Below are 24,250 nucleotides of genomic sequence, written 5' to 3'. Positions count from 1 at the left end.
AGACTCTAGACTTTGAGCCTACTTAACATCATCGTTGAGCCGTGGCCTTCGTAAAATAAAGTCTAATGAGCCGACCCACGACCTGAGATGAGATGAACAGGCTGACCAATGCCTAAGGGTCAGGCCCCGTCCCAACCTGGGTGCATGTAAAAAATCTACATTATGAATAATTGAAATAGTTATGTCGAAATTCTGAACATATAGTAAACTTGGATCAATTTTGGTTACTTGAAATTTGAATCTAATACTGTCATGCTTTTGATGAAATTAAAGATAGAACGATTAAATAGAAAGCAACCAATCAAAATAAAACACAAACACATGATTTTACATGAAATTTTTTTAAAGGAGTTACGTCAATTGGAATCTTAAGAGTTACATACTCATCTTCTCCAACTATATAAGCATCTTAATCTTTCCTTTTAATGCACACTTAAGAAAACCCTAGCCCTTGAGAAAATTCCTTCATGAGCCCTTATAAGTGTAGAAACCCCTCTCACCCTACAAAACCCTTGTAATTTTAGAGAAACACTCATTTCTACAAGCTTTAATTGTATTTAGGTTTAAATACCTTGATTTGCATAAAACTGCGTAACTAAACAAGAGTCTATCGGTCAGACCAACGAACACTGCTCTACTCCAGACTTTAAACCGAGAAAACATACACTCTGTAGGTCGGACCAACACTCTGTCCTATTTTCGTAAACAAGTTTATGTACTACAGAAGATCAGATTTTTCCTTCATCTGTAGCTCATAAAATTGTTTCTTTATAAAGAACTTTTTAGTGAGGGACTTTGCTATGTATAAATCTTCTAGCTCCCTCTATATATTCAAGGACAATTCTTCATGCAGAACGTTGTAAATGACTTCATTTGATAGACACATATGGATAACGCTCATCGCCTTATCTCTAAGTTCACTTCAGTCGTCTTTCGATATCTTCTCAAGTTTAATCTCTAACAACGTCTTGCTCAATCCCCGTGACACTAGAATTTTTTTAACATTTCACTGTCATAAACTAAAACTATTCCTCCTATCGAATTTTTGGATATTAAACTTTGACCCTGATAACTTTGTTGAATCTCCGAACGTGCTCAACCTCTACTATCACTTTAAAAAAATAATAATTTCAAACCCATAACAAACTTGAATTAACCCTAGGTATTAGAAATTCAGATCTAACATCATTGTTAATCTTGCACTTTGTGAAAGCATATTCAACGAAGACAAAACAATCAATCAAAGCAAAACACAAACACATAATTTTTTATAGAAAACCCTTGGAGGAAAAGAAAACCGCGGCACAAAGTGACAAAGATCTCCACTATAATTGAAACCTTAGAGTTACACCACTCACATTCTTTAATTACAAAAGCACTCTAATCTCCAATTTCAAAGGACACCTAGGAAAACCCGAGCCCTTGAGAAAATCCATTCCTAAGCCTTACAGTTGTAGAAAACCCTCTCACTCTATAAAACTTGAGAAAGCACTTGTCTTTACAAGCCCTAATACTATTTAGGCTTAAATACATCGATTTGTGCAAAACCTAATAACTAAATTGGAGTTCGTTAGTATGATCAACTCCAACTAACAGATACTACTCTGCTTTAGACTTCTGACCAAGAAAACATGAACTTTGTAGGTCAAACGGACAATAGAGCTTTGTTTGGATTTCCTGACCCGGCAGAATGCAAGGCACTTGCACCATTGGTTAGATGACTCCATTTGCAACGTGGACCGATTCATTCAGCATCGAGTCCAATCTTGACTTAGGCACCTGAGTCAAGGGCGAGTCACTTGATTGTATATGGATCTACCACTAAAGAGAAGGTTAGGTCGGGTTCTATGTCAACCCAAGCCTGGTCCGTTTGCTTAAAAGGTCTTTTGGAAGGGTTGGGTTGGGTTGGGTTGGGTTGGTTGGATCTGGATTGGGTATTACCCCCACCAGGCCATTGCTAGAGACGGACAGGAGCTCTGTGGGGCCCACTGTGATGTGGGAGTTTTATCCACACCGTCTATCCATTTTAACAGATAAATTTAGTAGATGAACTGAATAAGGAGGCAGATGAAAGGCTGTAGTGGACCACGCTAGAGGAAGTAGTGATGACAATAATGCCAACTATTGAAACCTTTCTTAGGACCCACCGTGGTGCCTATTTACCTTCAAACCTGTTAATAAGGTCACATGTACTTGGATGAAAGCAAAACATAAATATTATCTTGTTCCAAAACTTTTGAATAAAGGGAAGGTTATTTGACATTGTGATGTTTACTTGCCATCCCATCTGTTCATTAAGTTATGTAGACCTGAATAAAGGGAAAACATAAATACCAGGTTGATCCAAAACCTCTGTCGCTCATAAGAAGTTTTCAAAGTAGGCTTCCAATCTCCACTGCTTTCTATGGTGTGGTCCACTTAAGCCTTCAACGTGTCTCAATTTTGAACTATTCGCTAATATCGTCGGTGGAAATGGATGAATGGTGTAGATAAAACATATATATCATAGTGGGTCTCATAAAGACCCCTGACAGGACTGACCGTCTGTAGGCAGACTGAAACCGACAGCAGCGAGTCTGGCTAGTGACGTCGCCACGTCCTTTGGCCCGTCCAGCAACCTTTTCATGGCTCACCACCGTCCTTTGTGCATTTAATGTAACCCAAGCTTATTGGTTTGGTATGGTCTACTTGAATGTTTTATTTGCATCATTTTTAAGTACATATCTTGAAATAACCTGAGAGAAGGGACGGACGTCTTGGATAAACAGCTAAATCATGGTGGGGCCGCTACAGAACTGCAAGGGGTAAGACGCAGTAGGCGTCCGATATACATTTGACAGAGTCACGTAACGTCGTGTAAAGCCCACATACGCGCTCATGTGCTGTGCTAGCATTACACGATAGGTCCAAGATCCAATGGACACATGAGAATGGCGCCCCTATATTAACGGCCTAGCCCAAGAATTGGATTGATCCACTGGTTAGGTGGGCCACAGTTTACAAAACAAATGTACGGTTCTAAAGAACTTGGCTAAAGTTTTCTAATCCATCCATGGGTTTCCAACAATGGCACGCAAATGATGATTAGACCAGATTTTATTTTTAAGAAAACATATAAAAAGTCATACTAACCTAATGACCTGATGGATGGAAACCTATGTGCCATGCTCGCACATATGGTTTCTACGCCAGCTTTTTGCGGACAGGTCACAGGTGTGCGCTTAACAAAGTTTTATATAATATAAAATTTTGCTATTAAAATTGGTTTGACATATTTCGAGCTTATCTGATTAACTGATCCATCGAGGCTTATCTAATTGACCCAGCCTAAGTTGGAGGGATTTGGATTCTGTAGTGACCCCACCATGACGTATATGTTTTTATCCATATTATTCATCCATTTTGCCAGCTCATATTAATGGCATGAGCCCAAAAATAAGGCTAATTCAAATCTCAAGTGAACCACACCCAAATAAATAGTAGTAATTGAACGCCCACCATTGAAAATTTTTTGGAGGGCTGGGCTGCAAAAGTTTTGGATCGAGATGATCTTTGTGTTTTCGATTTGCATAACCTAATTAATAGGTTGAGTGACAAATAAACATCCATTGGATCCCCCGAAATGGTAGACTGAGTGAAAGATACATCCTTTCATTACTAAGGTCTCGGTATCGATCCCTACTTGTTTATAGGGAGCCTCACCCAAGACCGTGGCCTATTGTAATGTTTTCGTACACATATCAACTTGATTCAAAACTTTTGTGGTCTATTAATTGACAATCACCACTTTTTCCTATGGTATGGTCCTTCGTTTTTGGGCTTATGCACTTAAATTGATATGAGAAAACTGACCAACGTTCTGGATATAGAATACATACATCAAGGTCCACCTAATCCGCTCCCATTTAAACGGGGCACGTAAAGGTTGATACCTGTCACCCAAAGCTGCCTGACCCGCTAAAATCGGACCGAATTTATTGGGTACACGTTGACAGCCCTAACAGCAGGTCGCATGTAGTGCATTTAGCTGTGTATGTACATGCTCCTCATTCTCTCCGCTGCTACTAAGCAATTCCTCGAGAGGAAAGTGCCTCAAACTTGTTGCTTTCTACAAGGTAAATGGGTCAGGTCCAGGGAAGCAACGTGCCGGGCAGCCAGCTCAAACCAGCTTTTGGACCTGGACTTAATGGCTTAGACCCATGGGCTGGGCTTGGGCTTCTTATGCATGGCCTACTCTATTTTTGGGCTGCATTTTGACCCGCCCCAACCCGGCGTCATATATACATGTGTCACATCCTACAAAAAACCGGTTCCAATCATCAGTTGGGCAACACCATGCATTTGAATGTAGAGTACTGTTGGTTTCATTCTTTTTAAATGTTTATTTCTTTATGCATGTGTGGGCCACTTGATCAACGAATGGATTAGGAACATTCAAGTGGGAGAATAGGGATTTATTAATTTCTGAGCTAGGCTAGTTTGGGCTAGTAGGGCACGGACACAACCAATATTTTGGGGTTCGAGTTTGGACCTGCTATAGTCGGTCATGCTAGGCCTGGTCCAGCTTCCAGCATTAGGTCGAGCAGGCATGGCCTGATCCGGCCCAAATCCAGCCCATTGCATCCCGACACAGGTAGACCCAGTCACTCATTGAACTGACCTAATGATCAACTAGTCAGAATCTAAATCTGGGCCTGTTGGATCATGCCCAGATACAAAATTTCGGCGAGATTCGAGACTCTCAAAATAAACCCAACCTAATCTGCCTCATACTCAATGTTTAAATGGGTCTGATTCAGACTGACTTAAACCGATCAAACCCAAACTCAACCACTGCAATCATCCAAATCATGGTCGAGAGCTAAGCCTTAAATTTTCAAATATATATAATAATATCCAAATAGTGCTCTAAAACCAGATTCCAATTTCCAATAATGCTCAATGGAAATAATCATTTAGTAAAATTTTCCATCTTCTTTGCATGGAAATTGTGTAATCCAAACATGCCCTTACTGTATCTTATGGTATGAGATATGAAGCTTTTGTGTATCCGACTCCACTAATATACACTATTGTATATGATTCACCGACTCTCTCTCTTTTCTTTTTTTTTTTCTTCTGTTTTTTTTTTTTTTTTTTCCTAATGCGTAGTGCTAGATTAGTTTATCAAAGACAATTTATCTAAGGGCTTGTTGAATTGTACCAAAATCATGAAATTTCATGATGAATCATACCATCGAATTTCATAACAGTTGGGGCAACCAAAAGCACCTTAAGAGAGCAGTGTAACAAGTGCTTTAAAGCACTTTGATTTAATCCTGGTCACAAACAATATACTTGAATCATTATGGCACAGGGAGGGACGTGAGATTGATCACCGTCTTCCTCAGGGGATAAATACTCCAAATCCATGGAGATCTTGACTCCTCACAAAGCTTCCTTAAATCCCTGAGGGATAAAACATGAATAATTCATAATAAATTCAAAATAAATTGATTGATGATAGAAAAATGGAATTACAACTCATTAAATAAGGATCTCAAACCTAGAACTGAGTTTTAGACCTCGACAACAACTCAAACACCCTAAAAACATGACTTACTTTAGATAGTAAACTTGCTATTTAAAAACAACCACTATTTCTATTAGATGACCTTTAAGCCATTTTCATGTTGGCCATGACTTCTACAACTGAAAGGATCAAAAGTTCTACTCGAAGTAAAACTTACTATTTATAGTAAAAATGAAACTAAATGGGACTTTTAACTATTGATCTGATGGAATCTTGTAAATCCAGCATGGGCAACCAGTGTAACAGGTTGGAAAGCTCATCCCAGTTTGCGCGATACGACTGATTGCAAGTTCTGACGGTCAGATTGTTTCCGCCTTGGGTTGGGCCTTCTCTGGTCCATCTTTGCCATGAAAGTGCCTGCGACCCGCTCTACATCACATTATAATTTGAAAACTCCACTCTACTTCTTAGACCTAACCCAAACCCAACCCACTAATTAAATAAATGGGTTAGGTTTGAATCCTTTTAATACCATATACTTGACTAGTTACTTGAGAAAAAAAAAATAATAATAAGTTGGCTTATTTTGACCTAGACCCAACATGGACCCACCCCTTATGTATTATTGGGTCCAGTCTAGAGCCAAAATATAGACACGAATCGAACATGGGTCGGGTCTAGAACTCCCGTTGTCCCCTCCTGACTTATTTGCACATACATGCACAAACATCCACTGCCACAGGCAGCAAGTCCAAACTCTTCCATGTGACATAGAACTTTTTGGGCTTCTCCAATTCTTTTTGCTTCTCTTTGGTGAGATCCCCTTTCCTTGAAATGGTTTGGCTGGGAATGGCCCGAAAGTAGCCTTCAAGCATATGAACTTACCGTTCTTGCCTCTTTCATAGGAATATAGGGTCATGCTCTGCAGTTTGTAGCACATAGGATTCGTTATATATGGGACCCAAGGTTCATAATCCAAACCATTGATCCATGAGCTCAACCATGATGGAGATGCTTTGGATTCTGCTAATTTGTTGTGAGAGAAGTCCTGATTCAATTTAACTGGTTTATGATTTGGTCCTACCAAAGATAGGGTGGTAACTTAGGATGCACACTGTGAAGATTTGCGCTTTACGGTTCAACCGAAAAGTGCAGTCGGTTAGGTTCAATCTGACCAATAGTTTCATTTGCTTCGATCAAACATGCTACACAGATTAATGCAAATCAGGATATTTAAGTTTTATTTGTGATTAAGGCTGGTAATACGATTGTTTTCTTTCTAAGAGCAAGGGGTTTGCGAGGTAAGAGGAGTTTCCAAATACTTATAAAGATTTGAGAATGGATTTTCTCAAGAGCTTGCACATCACAAGGGGAGATTTGAGTGGAGATACCTGTGTACTAACCCCCAAAAAAAAAAAAAAGGAGATTGGTGCTTCTTAGTAAAAGAAGATGAGTGTGATCACAAATTCTAAAGTTCTGATTTTAGTTAATTTCTGTCGCTTTGTACTGTGAATTTTTTCAATAAAGGTTTTTCCCATAAAATATTTTGTGTTTGTGGTTGATTGCTTCATTGTTTGGTTATTCTGCGTTATTTATTTTTTATTTTTTTATCTTTATTCTGTGTACAAATTACCAGTGGTATTAAATCTGAAATTCTAATGCCTAGGGTTGATATAGGTTTGTTGGAGGCTCATAATATCAACAAATGCAATCCAAGTCAATGCCTTATTTCATTGTTATGTCATCATTTACTTTTAATATTTTAAGATATCAATTAAAAATTAAATAAATATTCTAAAATATAATCAAGAATATCAATGTTGAAAGCAATGACAGGCAATTGAGAAGGCGACACACCTGATTTTTGGATTTTCCCACACGACAGGGATAGCTTTCATTGAGTCTTGAAGCAAGAAGCAAGGCTTTTTAATAGAAAATGATTTGATATGACCGTGGGATTAATAAAAGGCATGCTGCCAGCCAGCCTCGGCTAACCCAAAATGGAGCTGGAATTATAACCTGAATGCAACAGTACAAGTTAGTGTGAGATAATGTCACAGATGAAATAAATTTTGGAGAAGCTGCCATACCATGGTAAAGAATATCTATGCTGGGAGTACAAATTTACTGAAAGGCAAGAATATCTAATTTTCTCTCTCAGCAACTTCTTTTGAGAATTTCATTTTTGGCAATACATATCCACCATAGCTTCCTAGTCCAATCTAACAGTTTAACCAGAGATGGAGTAACACATCTGTAGTGGAGTGATTGATGTAAGAACTTTTATAATGTCTAAACTGCTACTATTCATGCAGCAATCTTCCTTTTACTATATTAGGCTACATACGGAGAGGTGAATTTTCACTAGTCTTTTAAAAGACAGTAAGCCATCTTTTAAATTAACAAAGTGGCTGTGCAAACTGGCTCAATGTAGATTTAAATCATGTACTGATGCTCCGATTACATACACTGGTTGAATGTTTGTTAACCTTCAGTACCACTAGAAATGATCACATAGAGCGATGGCATTGTTATTTTCAATACAACCATTTATTCCCCACCAACCAAAAATAGGAAAATAATATTAAAATCATTGGACAGCCAATGGTATGATTTAGAGAGGTAGCGTGTGGACCAACCAATATTTTACTAGGGCCTCATTTCCTCAGTAACAATGCAGGGTGTCCTCAGAAAAGAAAGAGTCGTGATTCAACAAGGGCCATATCAGGGCGTCCCAGGAACATATGTCAGGTGAAACAAATGATTGAGAGCAGATACCTGAACAAATTAACCTGGCCCCACCAATACCACATCCTTCACATGGACGAGCCCTACCGTCTAGGATACCAACTCCAATAGTGCATAACTCTAGGCCCTCGGCCAAAGTTCGCAGTTTAAGTCCAGCCCAAGGAAAGCCAAGCTATATTCTGGCCAGGCTGAATGTCCTAACCCTAGCCGTTTGAAAAACGTGCCTGAATCTTAACCCCAACCCTAGCCCTGGGTTGTTACTCCAGCTCAAGTCCAACTCAAGGCAAGCCAGGCCCGAAGCCTGACGGGTTATCCGGGCCCATTAACAATCCGACTCCTCGGGTGATCCACACGTTTGAACAAACTTGCCTGGCTGCCTGAATCTTAACCCCGGGGGTTCAACCCGACCGACCCATGACCGCCCGGCATTGGGTTGGGCTCGGGCAAGATGCATCGGGTTTGGTCTCAGGCTTGGGCTATATAAAAACCAACCTGATAAAATTTGGGTTGGACTTAGTTTGAAGTCTTGGGTTGTCCGAACCGATCGATATATGAGTTACTTATAAATTATAGTTGAGTGTGGATTGTTTGTGTTGAAGGCACATGAATTTCCAATGCTGTTGGGTTTCAATGGTCCACATCATTTTCGATGAGTCAAGCTAACAAGATATTCCGGATTGCTCTCTCCCAAACAGATGGCATGCTAAACAACACAACTTTTAAAGCAGTTGTCCTGTATTTTAATTTGTTTGTTTAGAAAAAATAAGTTCTTTACTATAAATAACTACATATATAATTAATCAAATCATAGGTACAAAAAATAAATTGTGTATTGAAAATATGATAGACTAATGTAATAACAAAAATATTAGCATGTATCAACTCAACCAACTAGACAGCCCACTTGGATCGGGCTTGGGTTAAGAATTCTCAACCTGAGGTTGGGTTGGGTTAGCGTCGAGGTATATAACAGTGGGTTAGGTTAGGGTTGAGCACCAACCCGGCCCAACCTGCCCGACTCTCAGCCCTACCCTTGGGTTGTTTCTCCGCCTAAGTTCAGCTCAAAGCAGGTCAGGCCCCTAGGCCAAAAAGTAATCTGGGCCCATTGACAACACAAGTCCTTGGGTGATCCACACATGTCTGAACCAACTTGCCTGAACCGGCCAACATTATTTTTAGTCCATGCCATGTTACCCCACTAGATGAATGACCCGGATCACTGACACGTGTGTGGTTCCCAAGATATCTGGCACGTGAGCTCGCTTAGCCTCCGTCGCGTGTGGCGCGGCAAGTAGGCCCCACATGTTGAGTGTCTGTGGTCGCCACTGGGGCCCACACGCTGATTGGCCTGATGATCGAAACCGTCAGAATCTATCATACAAGGCCCACCTAACAAACTGATTCTGAAAGCGTAATTATGACCTTCAGTACCTGTAGATTAATCTAAAGCAAGGAATCAATGGCTCACATTCAACTCCAAAAATCAAAGGCCAGAATGATCACTGAAGCATAAATATATTAAAACAGCTTAGTTGTGTCAGTAAAGAAAAAACGGACGATTCACATAATCAGACCATTTCGCATGAGGGCTCCAGTGGGTCGCGACATATGCTACGTTGTCAGACGCGACAGATACAAAACGAACCCTTGAAAGTTCACATACAGCCGCTGTATGTGATCATTCCCCACCTCCAGTTATCCCATCCCTTTCCCACTGTGCATTTTAGCTCCTCATCTCCCTACCAATGGATCTCCCAGCAGCAGCAGCAGCAGAAGATCCCAGCCCTTCATTCTCGGACCCTCTTTCATCTTCCTCCATCGATCCTTTCTCCTGCAACGACCTGGCCACCCTTCAAGACCTAGCCTCCCGCGGCTCGTGGCTCGCCCTCCTCGACAAGCTCTCCGATGCCACCGCCACTCTCCAACCCCACGAACATCTCATCTACCTCTCCTTCAACGCCCTCGCCCTCTTCAAGCTCCGCCGATTCTCCGACGCCTCCCGTCTCCTCATCGATCTCGATCTCGAAGATTCTGATGCCGAACCCGATCCCCGCCACCGCTTCGAGTCCTATCCCAACCTCTACCCCAATCGCTCCGGCTCAATGCTCCCTTTCGCCCTCCGCTGGCTCTATGCCGATCTCCCGCACCGCCTCGGCAACCGGTCCGAATCCCTCGATCGCCTCTACCGCCTCCTTGCCTTCATCCGCCGAAGGAAGCTTGCAACAGAAGCCTTCCAGAACAGCGTCTGGGATAAACGGGAGATGTTCGTCGTCAATTCAATCGTTAGCAACCATCTGGCCTACAAGGAATTCTCCGTCTGCTTGTGCTTGTTGCAGGACCAGCTCCGTTCCAAGCCCTCTGATCCTGTCCTGCTATCGAAGGCTGCGTATATTTACATGCAGATTGGCGACTTGGAAGAGGCGAAGTCAGTTTTCACCCGCATTGAGGGGCTGGCAGTGGAGGGGAAGGAGTTCCAGAACCTCGTGAACCGGAACAGGGCACTGGTGTACTTGGTCGGGAAGGATTACGTGTCAGCAGTGAGGGAGTATGAGGAGTGCATTGAGAGGGACCCGGCAGATGTCGTCGCGTTTAATAACAAGGCGCTGTGCTTGATGTATCTTAGGGATCTGTCGGATTCGATCAAGGTGCTGGAGGGTGCACTGGAAAGGGTGCCTACAGCGGCGCTGAATGAGACAGTCGTGGTGAATTTGTGTAGCATGTATGAGCTGGCATTCGTGAACCACTCGGAGATCAAGAAGACACTCAGCAACTGGATTGCGAGGGTTGCGCCGGATGATTTTAATTCGTCTTGTACTAGAACTTGAGGTACCTTTTGTTTAGCTGCATTTTTTTCTTTTCTTCTTCTTTGAATTGTATAGATTTGTAGCTGCCATAGGCTTACTTGGAATTGATCTGTTGGGAAAAATCATTGTATTTCGGTTTGCACATGATGTATTTGAGATGGTGCCTATTTGAGGATTTCTATTTTTGCTCCTTTTGGTTGTTTTTTCATCATTTGATTTTCTGTGCATCTTGGTGTGTTTATCCTGCATTTGGTCTTATTTTATTTTTAGTTTTTACCTGTTGCTTCTACTGGAGAGTTGTTAGGGAAAAAAAAGAAAAAGAAAAAAGAAAAGTAAAGAAAAAAGAACAAAGTACAAAAAAAATCTTGCATACACAAATTCAAGATACACAACAATCACAAATCACAGCTATACTTTACTCTTACAACTTACACATTCGCACCTACAAGACTCTCAACTAAGACCCACAATTGCAACACTTCAATTATCAACTACACCAATAACACATCACACAACTAAAACTTCACACACCTCACACCTCACAGCTACTTACATCTCGTCACAACTTCACCTCACTTACAACAGACACTCCCTATATATAGTTTTTGCAAACTAATGTTGGCGACAACAAAAGGTCATAAAGACCACACATAGACCATTCTTTTACCATGTATATAGTCGATTAAAAGTGAATATGAGGATAACCCATACAGTTACCTCTTTACCATTTACTTTAGTCAGTTTAAAGTCGGCATTGTTTTTACAATACTAAGGCAAGAACCAAGAGCATGGTATGGTAAGATCGTTGAATTCTTGCTGCAGAATGGATATTTGGTTGCACTCATAGACTCTAGCTTATTTATAAAAGCTAGAAATGGCAGGTTATCTGAGTGAAGGAAAACCTATTGGTGCGATTTCAAATGAAGGAGCTCAGGGAATTCTGGCATTTTCGAGGACTCGAAATCAATCAAGTCAAGGAATGTTGATGCAGGGAGTACCGGCCAAAGCACCAAAAGCTCTAAAGCTAGTGGGGAAGCATCATAATATCCATTTCTTTAGGCCCTCTTAGGAAAACTGATCAAGATCTCCCCGTGGGCTACCCCGCATCTCACAGGTCCCACAGTGGGAATGGGACCCACCCTGTGACCATTTTGCATCTCACAGACCTCACCTCGTGGTCCACCCCATCTTAATGTGGAGATGCACCTGCATCATCCACCCACATCTGTAAAAAGACTCAAACACTGGTCTCCCGCTCTGATACCACTTGATGCAGGGAGTACCGGCCAACGCAACAAAAGCTCCAGAGTTGTTAGGGAAGTACCGGAATATCCCTTTATTCAGGCTAAGGTGTTCCGTAACGGTAACGGTGGCCGTAATGGCCGCCACCGTTACTTTTACGATACGGGGCATAACGGCTGTTACGGCCCCGTGACGGCCGTTACGGTCTCTTTTATTTATTTTTTTATTTATTGAAAAAAATCCCAAAAAATCTATATCTGCTCCGTAATGTTGATTAAAAATTATGAAAAACCTGTATATGTCCCGTAATAGACCATTATGAGGCTATTATGGCATTTATAGGGGATGTAATGTGCCGTTAATAGCAATTACAGATTATTTTTTTCATAGCGGCTGTTACGGCTGTTACGATCCCGTAACGTGTAACGGTTACCACCCTTACCTTTATGTAACGGCCTTTACAGCCCCGTAACGACCTTTACGGCACACCATAATCTAGGCTCTCCTAGGAAAACCGACTGAAACCTCCTTGTGGGCTACTCTGTATCTGACAGGTTCCATAGTGGGACCCACCCTGTGGCCATTCAGCATCTCACAAACTCCACCTCGTGGGCCACCCCACCCTTGTGTGGAGATGCACCCGCATCAATGGACTTTTCTTGTGTGAACATAAATATATAAGGGACCTTTTATAAAAGTTTGGTACGGCTAACTGCAGGTCAATATCTATGCCGATGGAGACAAACGTGATACTAAGCACGAATGAAGGAGACACCCTCAAAGATTCAACAATGTATAGACAGCTTATCAGGAGTTTAATTGATTTGACACTAACCCGACCCACCGTTTCACATGCAATTGGAGTAATTAGTAGTTTCATGCAAGAACCAAGAAAGCCATTTGGAGGCTATTCGAAGAATTATACTATACATCAAAGGCATTAATGTCTACGGCCTTTTATACAAAAAGGGCAAGTGTGAGCTAACTAGATATTGCGATACTAACTTTGCTAGAGATCTCACAACTCGCTAATCTATTATTGGATATTTCTTTAGCTTTAGTTTGATAGAAGTCTCTTGGTGTAGCAAGAGACGACCAACAATTTCATTGTCAACCACTGAAGCAAGGTACAAATCTGCAGCCATGATTACTTAAGAATATACCCGACTGACACTCTTGTTGAAGAAGTTACATCAGCTAGTAGCAAGCCGGTGTCACTCTATCATGACAACTTGTCGCTATCAAGTTAGCTGAGAATCCTATATTCCATGCAAGGACCAAACACGTTGAAGTACATTATCACTACATTCGAGAAAAAGTCTTGTAAAAAATAGAACACTACCACCAATCGGAACAAGAGACTATCATTCACAAAGCACCGAAAAACACTTGGTATGATTAAAATATCTACAATTAAATAAAGTCAATGTCGAGAGGGAGTATTGTAGAAAGAACATCGATTTTAAATTGACTGAAGTAAATGGCGCAAAGGTAACCACGTGGGTTATCTCCATGCTCACTTTTAACCGACTATATACATGGTAGAAGAATAGTCTACGTATAGTCTGTATGACCTTTTTTTGTCACCGACTTTAGTTTGTAAAAATTATATATGAGTGTGTTGTAAGTGAGGTGAAGTTGTGATGAGATATAAATAATTGTAAGGTGTGAGGTATGTGAAGTTGTAGTTGTGTGATGTGTTATTGGTGTAATTGCTAATTGTAAGTGTTTTAATCAGTGTTGTCATGTGCAATCGCATAATCGCATACCATGGTTCAGATTGCTTATACCATGGTCGCATATGCCATGCAGGAAGTATGCGATGCTTATGTGATGGCATAAACTCATAATCCATGGCATACTAAAGTATGCCATGACATAATGACCAACAATCAAGTTTCTTGTAGATTGTAATAAGGTGTAAGTTGTAATTTGTATTGTATGCGTTAACTCATCACGATTACACCCTGATCCATAGCTCAAGGGGTAGACTGAGTGAAAGATACCTCATTTCAACATTGAGGTCTTGGTATCGATTCTCTAGTGGGGGTGTCTAACAGTGATGTGTGAGCTGACAGTGTTGTGTACTAACAAGCTAACAAAAAAAAAAAAAAAAACTCATCACGATTCAAATTTTTTTCAAAAAAAATAAACCCATCAGCCCGAGCAATCGCTTATGCGATGGCCTAAGCGATCAGCCCTGGCTGATGGCTTATGCGATTGGAGAACATTGGTCATAATTGTGGGTCTTTGTTGGGCGTCTTGTAGGTGTGAATGTGTAAGTTGTAAGTGTAAAGTATAGTTGTGATTTGTAATAGTTTTTTGTATCTTGATTTTGTATACACAAGATGTTTGTGCTTTGTTGTTGTTGTTGTTCTTCTTCTTCTTCTTCTTCTTTTTTTTTTCCGTACAAGGGTTACTTTCCTTGCATGTATCAATGGCTTGTATGGAACATTGGAAAACCATGAAGTGCTAAATGCAATCTTTTAACCAACACACAGCTGCTTGCGTAATCCAAACCCAAGAAGAATATCACATTCAACTGCTTAGGTAGATGCAAGCCAAACCATGCAGACTTCATCCTTTGGTTGTTGGTCCATTTGCAAAACTAGTGTCACAAATCCAATGCGTAGGGAATTCATTTCCCTTGATTTCTTTGCTCATGAATTCAAATTAGTGTGTCACAAGGCACCTTAGGATGTTGATAAATAGGTAATGAGGTTCAGCATACAAATCATCTAATCCTTTCAACTTGCAGAGATCCTGTTGGAGTTACTGACATGCAATGTTAAACCAAGCTCCCTCATTGTGGAATGCTATATGGAATGGTGTCTTTGAGTGCTTTCAGGAGGATTATAATTTTCTTCTAGGCCAAACTCATCAAGAGGATTAGAATGTTCTTCTAGCAGGTTGGGCATAAGATTGGCTTGGTCCCAGATGTTGAACTGATAGGGCTGGCCCTAACGGAAATTTGATTTTTCTTGGCCTGGGCCTGAACCCTATCCTGTTTACAGTCCTATCAACATGGCTCAAATTATCATCTGATACAACTTGGTTCGTGCAAGTTATACCGGTTCCAGTAGGGACCAGGACAAGTCAAGATATCAAAAGAGAGCATTCCAAACTGCTATTTAAAACCATGATATCGACAATGAAAACACCTTGCATTAATGTAGTGAGGCAGTTAACCTATGCTATTATTTTCTTTGTCCTTGATACGCAATATTGAGATGGTTTCAACCCTTGGCTTCTCTGATTTCACCGTGATATTGAACAAAGATTGCCTCCACCCAGAACAACCATCATTCCAAGATGGGAAATATTCTCTTAGAAAGCATTGTAATTGGACTTCGACGTGTTCTTTGCACTGAGTTGGAAGTGATTCATGGAATGTGAACCATTGGATAAGCACCTATGACAATGTCCTGTGGAGATTGGCAAATGTGCCAGAAGAGATATGGATTCATATATTCCTCTTTCAGCTTATTCAATTTCTTTGTGAGGCTAAGCCAAGGAGATTGTTACTTGCAGCATCTTGGTTGGTTCAAATCTTTGTTGTAATGGATGTGTTTGTTTCTTTTCATGGTCGATGCTCTCTGTTGTCATAGAGGGGTTCATTTCTCATGCATCTCCTTTATCCTGAAAAGGCTATGCACTTGAAACAAATTCCTGTTCAATTCCCAAATTGAATGTTGTCAACCACTCAACCTTCATCTCCACCTCATGGTCAAATACATAATCAGCTTTTGTTGATCACCTTGACAATCCATTTCTCATTTACAAGCAATGTTCGAAATATCGGTATCGCGTTACGTATCACACCCTTGGGATACAGATACGTATCGGTTATCGCATGGGATATATTAGTTATATCGCGTAATGTATCGCTGTTGTTGGAAACATGGGGAAACATTGGAAATTGGTCGAATTTTTCAATGAAATTTCAGTGATTGTTAAAAAAGACATCAATACATACAAATCAAAACATTACAAAAAACAAGTGCATATAATAGGTTTTCTTTGTATGGGGTCCTAATTTATGCGTTGTCTAATTGAAGTGATGCAAGTATATTCATATAATTTATAAATCTAAGAAGAAGTGTGGAAACACAAGCAATACATTCAAAAGAAAAATAAGAATCACTAGATTAGGTTACACACATGTTTGGTTTTATGTTTGAACATAGATTGCAACCGATTTGTGAGAAATTTGGAATTTTTATTTTTATTTTTCAATTTTCTACGACTCGGTCCTTCTCTAAATATTGAAATTGAAGCTTCTCAATCCATGATTTTTCATGCAAAGCTTGAAAAGTCATGGATCGTAACAATTTGACACTGATTTAACATAATTTACAGAAGAAAAAAAATGATCGAAAAAAAAAATGCTCACCGGATTGAACATGTGGGATATATCCAACTAGTGTGTTTCGTATTGCACAGGTGGGATACAAGATATATCGTGGGATATATCGGCCGATATCGTCGATATTTAAAACACTGTTTACAAGCACATCAATTTACAGGTAACCCCTTTTCAGGTCATATGGCATTGTGCTATGCAAGTAAGGAGTTCACCATGATGATTCTTCACCCTATTCTCCTTTCCTGCATGCATGCAATGGAATTTTATGGCATGGTTCTGAATATTGGTATTGGGGAGTGTATCACCCCAGCCAAAAATAGATATGATACAGATATATTGTATTGGCCCATATCGGTCGAAGTTTTTAAGCTAAAGAATTAAGGAAAAAAAGGGAAATTCAAGAATCTTTTTTTTTTTTTTTTGGACGTATATACTAATGCATCAGACCATTCTTTGATACTAATGTTGTCTGTCAACTTGTTGAAAGTCAACCAAGTGGGCCCTAATCAAGGTGTTCCGTAAAGGTAACGGTGGCCGTAATGGCCACCACTGTTACCTTTACGATACGAGGCATAATGGCTGTTACGGCCTCGTAACGGCCGTTACTGTCTCTCTTTTTTTATTTATTGAAAAAACCCCCTGAAAAACCTGTATCTGCCCATAATGTTGATTAAAAAGTTATGTCCCGTAATAAACACCATTACGGAGCTATTATGGCCTTTATAGGGGATGTAACGTGCCGTTAATGGTAATTATGGGTAATTTTTTTTCCATAACGGCCGTTACGACTGTTACGACCCCGTAACATGTAACAGTTGCCACCGTTACCTTTACGTGACGGCCTTTATAGCACACCATGGCCCTAACTGAATGCAAATCAATCATGATTTGGTGGTTTAGGGTCCATTACATTGACATACAACAAAAAGAAGATGAGAAAATGAGAAGGTGGTGGGTTACCTCTTTTTTTTTTTTGGGGGGGGGGGGGGGGTTGTTCTTTTATTTATTTGTTTTCCTCACAAAAGTTCATTCAACTTTGATTAGTTCAATCCCACTCAGATCTTATGTTTTGATCCCCAAACTAGGCCTAGATCTAATTTAAAATGACTTTTTAAGCTTCCTAGACGTTACAGTTGACATGAAAAAAGAAAAGGAAAAATGAGAAGAAAATTTGAAAAAAAAAAAAAAAAAAAAAAAAAACCAAAATTGGGCTGTGTATTGGTGAAGATACGGGCATATTTGTGGGACAGCCTGATTGAACCTGCACGCGTATCTTTTCCTACCAATGCAAATAAAATATGGTTGTATCTGCTGATACGATACCAATATTCAAATCCCATGATCTTGATATTTGTTTTTCACTCCAATACGGTTCACTCCAACTTTTCACTATTCAAGTCCTGGTGTTTTTCATTTTTCAAAGGATCACGATATCTGTTTTATTCCAGCTTCTCACAAATTTACATCAATCCTAGCTTCACCAATTTATCCACTGCAGCAAGGATCATTTGAAATTTTAAACCTTGTTTCTAACTGAGCAATGACAGATTCTCTCATGGTTATGACAGAAAAAAGCCGAAATAGACCTCCCCAACCTCAGTATTGAGTAATTTAGCTTTAATTCTTCATGTGAAACTTCTTCTGGGAGATCATGCCCATGCTTGGTTATGGTGCGTTTGAGCCCATAGCTTGACAGTAGGCAGTCATTTCTTCGACATTGAGGTCATCCCATCTTACCTACCAAAATGAAAACTCACATGCCAATTCCATCAAGATATGCTACAAAGATGATGTTTCTGGTGGACAAAAGAAGTGAAGACACTCATCTATAATATATATAACACGAGTAGCAGGGACAACTTCATCCCCACAATTAGTTTTAGGAGTAGCTGAAGCTTTGCCTTGTTTCAGGACCTAGGAAGGGTTTTCTGGTAATTTAACATGGTGTTGTGCACCTGGGTTCTCTTGCTTCTTCTTCTTTATTTTTTGGAAAGAGAGTGACTAGAACTTCATTAAAATCAAGGGAGGGGGATGGATGCCCTATAGCATGAGTGGCGAAGCACCTCAGCGCTAGCTAAATCGCACACCTTAAGATGAGCTGGCCCCACAGCCTGGATAAATGATATGTTTAGCCCAACTGCCAAGGCCTCGATCTTGTTAAAAACAGTGACTAACATGGTAGGGGAACAGGCCTCCCCCCGAGACCCAGTTCATGAGCTCATTTCAAAGACCGACAATTTTGACGTGTGCGTGCTGAAATTGATTGTAGATTTCGCCTCTAGATTGAAAGACTGACTATTGGCGGGTATTACAAAATTCTGGCCTCTAGATTTTGCCGGGTCCTCAGTAAATTCATTTCTCATCATCAAGGTGCTTTTTTTGAGGGAAGATGGATCCTGGACTGTGCTTTAATTGCACATGAATGTATTGATTCTTGCTATAGGGCAGGGGTGAAAGGGGCGGTTTGGAAGTTGGATATAGAAAAAACTTACGATCATGTCGATTGGGCGTTTTTGGACTAGATGCTTGACAGGATTGGATGTGGGTGTATATGGAGACGATGGATTAAAGAATGTGTTAGCTCTGCCAGATTCTCCGTGTTGGTGACCAGCCTCCCTAAAGGCTTCTTCAAAAGCTCTAGGGGCTTAAGGTAAAGTGATCTGTTATCCCCGCTTCTCTTCATTGTCATTGCATAAGCTTTTGGGTAGGATGTTATCTAATGGCCAAGAGGTTGGTTTCTTCAATGGCTTCCAAGTGGGTCGCTTGCCCTCCTTGATCTCTCATATTCAGTATCCAGATGATACGCTCCTGTCTTGCAACGTGGACAAAGTTAAGTTTAATAACTTGTGTAAGATCTCCAGTGCTTTGAAATAGTTTTGAGGTAAAATGTAAATCTTGCTAAGTGTGAGTTGCTTGGAATCCACACGGAACTTAGCGAAATCGATCTCCTTGCCGAGTGCTATGGGTGCAAGGTGGGATCTTTCCCATCTTCGTATTTGGAGCTTCTCCTTTGTATTGGTAAGCTAGCTAAGCACCTGTGGGATAAGGCGTTTGAAAGATTCGAGCAGAAACTTACAGGTTGGAGAGGGCCATTCTTGTCGCTTGGTGAGCGGATCACTCTTGTTAAAGCGGCATTATCTAATTTGCCGATTTATTTTCTGTTGCTCTTTAGATGCCCAAGATCGGTACTTGATCACCTTGAGAAGCTTAGGCATGATTTTATTTGGGGCGAGTTGGCGGAGAAGAAAAAGTTCCACTTGTTAGAATGGGACGAAGTCTATAAGCTGTATGATGGAGGTGGTGCAAGCATTCATAAGTTTGCGGAAATGAACGATGCTCTATTAGGCAAATGGTGGTGGCATTTTAACTCTAAAAGAGATGCTCTTTGGAGATAGATCATTGCTAGCAAATATGGTTGCTCGGTTGGTGGGTGGTGGACAAAAGAGTCTTCCATCTACAGGGCGTCGGCGGCTTGGAAGGGTATTTGGAGTATGGGATTAAACTTCATGAAAGGTGTGGCCTTCTCTTTGGGGAATGGAGAGAACATTCGATTTATGGGAAAATGTTTTGAAGGGGTGATGTGTCTCTTTGCGTCGCTTTCCCGGCTATTGCCCGCCTTGCTTCGAATTGGTACGTCATGATCGATCGTTGTTATGAGATTTGTGGTGGTACAGTTGTGAGGTCTCCACCCTGTTGCCGGGCTCTTCATGATGACGAGATAAGAGGAATATGTTGTGCTTCTAGAGTTTCTCCATATTTTTTGGCCCCGGATGGATGAAAAGGATAGCTTGGCTTGGCCTATGGAAAAGTTAGGACATTTCTCAGTTAGTTCTTTTTATTTCATTCTTTGGTCTGATGGGACGAAGTGTGGAAAGATGACTCCTGTGTGGCACTACGGTGCTCCCCTCAAGATTGGAGCCTTCGGGTGGTTAGTGGGCAGAAACAGAGTGCTGACAATGGATAACCTCCAAAAACGTTCTATGATCATCCCAAATGTCTGTCTCCTCTGCATTTCTGATGCTGAATCGGTCAACTACCTTTTTATTCTTTGCTCCTATTCTAGTTGCATATGGGATTCCTTCGTCAGATTCAACATTGCATGGATCATGCTATGGGATATTGGTGACTTGCTAGATGAGTGGCATGGGGCTTCTCTTTCCAACAAGTGTCGAGCGGTGTAGAGACCTTCTCCTTGCAAGTCTTTGGGGGATATATGGGGTGAGAGGAATGGGCAGTGTTTTTGCAATGTTTGTCAGGATGTCAAGGGGGTAGCCTCTCATGTTTGGGAAAGTGTTGTGTGTGTGGGCCGGGTGTAAGGGGTGGCTAGATTAGTTGCTTTTCTGTTTTCCTTTTTATCTTTTTGCTTTTCTTTGTTTTCTGCCTTTTGCGCTACCTCTGCGCTTTTCAATGAAAGTTCCTGTTACCTTTTAAAGAAATGATTATAGATTTTTCTGATCCCCTCCCTTATGGCCAAGGCCAACGAATGAATGGCGGATGAGACTTTAATGGGCCAGATAATGCAGCTAAACACTTGCCCTTCGTTGGTGGTGAATTTGATTCCTCCAATGCCTGCTTTCTCAGCAGGATCAGTGAATTCTTCGGTGAACGAGAAACAGCAGGAGATAGTGGCAGAGATGTCTTTGGTTCAAGAGAATCTGAATATGACTCTCTTGCTTTTTGAAAACGAGAGGAATCTTTGGTACTGGTAGGGTAAGATGATTGATACACCGGCACTAAAAATTTGTACAAGCAGAATATCAGAAACTCAGAATAAATCATAATCATGGGATTTGATTTAGAAGTATTGTAGATGTAATTATTTGATTTTTTAGTTGGCTGATTGGTAGATAGTTAATAGACAGCAATTGATGGACCAAATTCAATGAGTAAATTCTTTTTTTTTTTTTTTTAACACACGCACTGACACCCCACACACACTCACACCAGTGTGGGATTTCACCACAACGGGTGACCTCGTGTTGAAACCCTTGTGAGTCTACCACCGAGGCATGAGCAAGGACCCGTGAGTAAATGCTTATTAATAAGATATTAGGGATGTCAAATTAATGTGAATTTTGAAAACTATTATCTAATGTGGGTCTCACAAATTAGACGGTTTGATTGAGCTGATATATGCCATGTATGATTTCAAAAGCGCGAGTGTGTCAATCATCACAATCTCCTGGAATTCCCGCTTCTCTGCCTCTCTCTGACCACTTTCCTCTCTTCATGTGCATTGCACTTCCCAAACTGCCTGGTTTGAATTCATACAGCTCCTTTTTGCAGATCTATGGACCACCAGTTGCTTTGATGATGAAAACTCAGGTAGATTCTGTGTGCAATATTATTAAAATCCTTGAAAAAATGCTGTTTTTGTATCCATTTGATGCAAATTCCTGCTAGGAAGGGCATTGTCACTAGTGTTGAGGGCAAACTGTGTCTATATTGCTCATGGTATTAAAAAACCATTAGATAATGGCCATAACTGCTGTTACATAATGGTAACAGTGGGAGCCCTTAAGTTGGTGCTTGCCATCTGGTGGTTCGTCTGGGAGGAGCGCAACAATAGATGTTTCAGGGATGTTGCCCATATCGCTCAGTTCGTGACCTCCAAGTCAAAGAAGGCCCTGATAGAGTGGGCCACGCAGGTTGATGTGCTGAAGAACGCAGATTTGCGGTTTCTAGGGATGTGATCTGAGTTTGTTCTGATCTGCTATCTCAGTGGATCTTTCATCCTCAGTTTTTGTTTTTTTGGTTTTTTTTTGTTTTTTTGTTTTTTTTTGTGGCTTCTGTTTTTTTGTTCTTCTTTGTTCCTGTTTCCTTTCGTTTAATGAAATTCTCGTTCATCTTTCAAAAAAAAAACAGTGGGAGCCCTTAAGGGATTGGGCGCCTTAATGTTTTCAGCCAAGGGGCTGTCTGTTGTTGTCGTACTCTTTATAGGTTTGGTCGTGTGTTTTCTGGTTGTTTTGTTGTCCTTTCTGTTTATGTTTTGTTTTCTTTCGGCTCTTGCCCTTTTTTTTTTAACAAGGTGAAATTTATTAGGCAAAAGCTGAAAAGAAAAGGACAACAAAATCGAGGAAATAAGAAGAAGAAAAGCTACACCACTTGCAACTGGCAAACTAAAAACCTCAAAAATAGAAATACAACGACACCAGCCCCATGGCTAGCTGGAAGACCCAACAAGCCATCCTACACTATGACAAAACTAATGGGCCCAATCCCTAAAAAGGAGAACCCTGTTGAAGATCCCAACTGCTGAAAAAAATATGACCTTTCAAAAAAAAAAAAAAAAAAAAAAAAAGTAGGATCCATTATGAAATATGGGCTGTAATGCCTGTTCTAAAAAAAAAAAAGGCCCATAATGACACTGCAGGGGTTGATACAGTTTCCATTATTGAATAGCTTGATATTGTCACCAGCCAAAATGCTTATTGTAGCATATGCTGGGTATGCTAATTAAGACCTTAGTTTGCTTTGCATGTTGATTAGAAAAGTAACTCTGCTTTGTTGATAATCTTATCTTTTCTGCATGCATCCCTTCCCTTTCTGACCACATATTACAGGAATGCAATACGTTTTTAATGAGAGTATCATTAACGTGACCCGGAAGCTGATTTGCAACAGCTAGCGGGTGTGGGATCAACCCTACAGCCCACCCGACCAGATGAACCAGTGAATTAGATTTCCTCTTCTGCTCTTCTGCCATGAAAGCATAAACGAGATGCTGATTTTTATTTTTATTTTTAAATTCTTCAAGCAATAATGAACCACACATCCGAGTGAGTGCTTATTATAGGCTTTAGACAAAAGAGAGCCCTAAAGATGGGAATTTACAAAATTGTGCTCACTTATGGCCACTTCATAATAAATCCTAAGTAGGGGTTTTTGGGTAGATTCCCTTTTTTCATAATGGCATAAAACTAAACAAAACTGAAAAATGATATCTAATATTAATCACATGTATGATCACGGTCCACTCGTGATCTTCTGGGGCTCACACTAGATCTCTTCTTATTCCCATGTGAATGCCCGGTTGCATCAATAAGGTCTGTAGATCCTTCTGGAAATGTATATTGTATGATTGAACACAGTCAAAGAACCCAATCCATAATTACAATACCGTAGTTCAAAAACCTGAAAACTTAACTGGACGTTCAGCTGGACTGGGTTGACTCGAAGACTCCACCTGACTCAACTCGATATTTAAATATTGTAAACTGAAAATATTAGAAATCAATATTTGAAATAGTTAGATCTAATGTAAGTAACATAAATGTAACTCAAACCAACAACAACACAAATACCTCACTAGGTAAGGATGATGCTTCTCTTGGTCCACGTTGGAATTGTTTATTTATAAACTCTGTTTGAGTCCCGCTGAGATATGTCGAGTTGACTCAAAGAGTCCCTCCGAGTCCAGGTAAGTTAGGCCCAGTACTGAGTTTTCTAGTGACTGAGCCAATTCAAGTTTTGGAGCTATAATATTAGTTTTCTGTAGTGAAGAATTCTATAGATGTGGGGGGTCATGATTTGGTTATCTAAACCATTGATCTGATGTGCCAAATCATGGATGCATGG

General features: G+C 40.5%; 1 protein-coding gene across 8 annotated transcripts; it reads left to right on the top strand.

Moving 5' to 3' along the window:
- Positions 1 to 9,948: 9,948 nt before the first annotated feature.
- Positions 9,949 to 23,318, top strand: LOC131242206 (uncharacterized). Of its 8 annotated transcripts, none has more exons than XM_058240714.1 (2): positions 9,949 to 11,086; positions 23,301 to 23,318. In XM_058240714.1, the coding sequence occupies exon 1, from the start codon at positions 10,006 to 10,008 to the stop codon at positions 11,083 to 11,085; it is 1,080 nt and encodes a 359-aa protein (XP_058096697.1). In that variant the 5' UTR covers positions 9,949 to 10,005; the 3' UTR covers position 11,086; positions 23,301 to 23,318. The 8 variants fall into 8 exon arrangements, with proteins under 8 accessions (XP_058096697.1, XP_058096694.1, XP_058096695.1 ...); XM_058240711.1 differs by lacking the exon at positions 23,301 to 23,318 and adding an exon at positions 22,701 to 23,226; XM_058240712.1 differs by lacking the exon at positions 23,301 to 23,318 and adding an exon at positions 21,959 to 22,092.
- The last annotated feature ends 932 nt before the right edge of the window (positions 23,319 to 24,250 follow it).

The sequence above is a fragment of the Magnolia sinica genome, chromosome 4, assembly GCF_029962835.1.
Source record: "Magnolia sinica isolate HGM2019 chromosome 4, MsV1, whole genome shotgun sequence".
Lineage (NCBI taxonomy): Eukaryota > Viridiplantae > Streptophyta > Magnoliopsida > Magnoliales > Magnoliaceae > Magnolia > Magnolia sinica.
The sequence above is the reverse complement of the archived record's forward strand: the minus strand, read 5'-3'. Positions and strand labels throughout refer to the sequence as shown.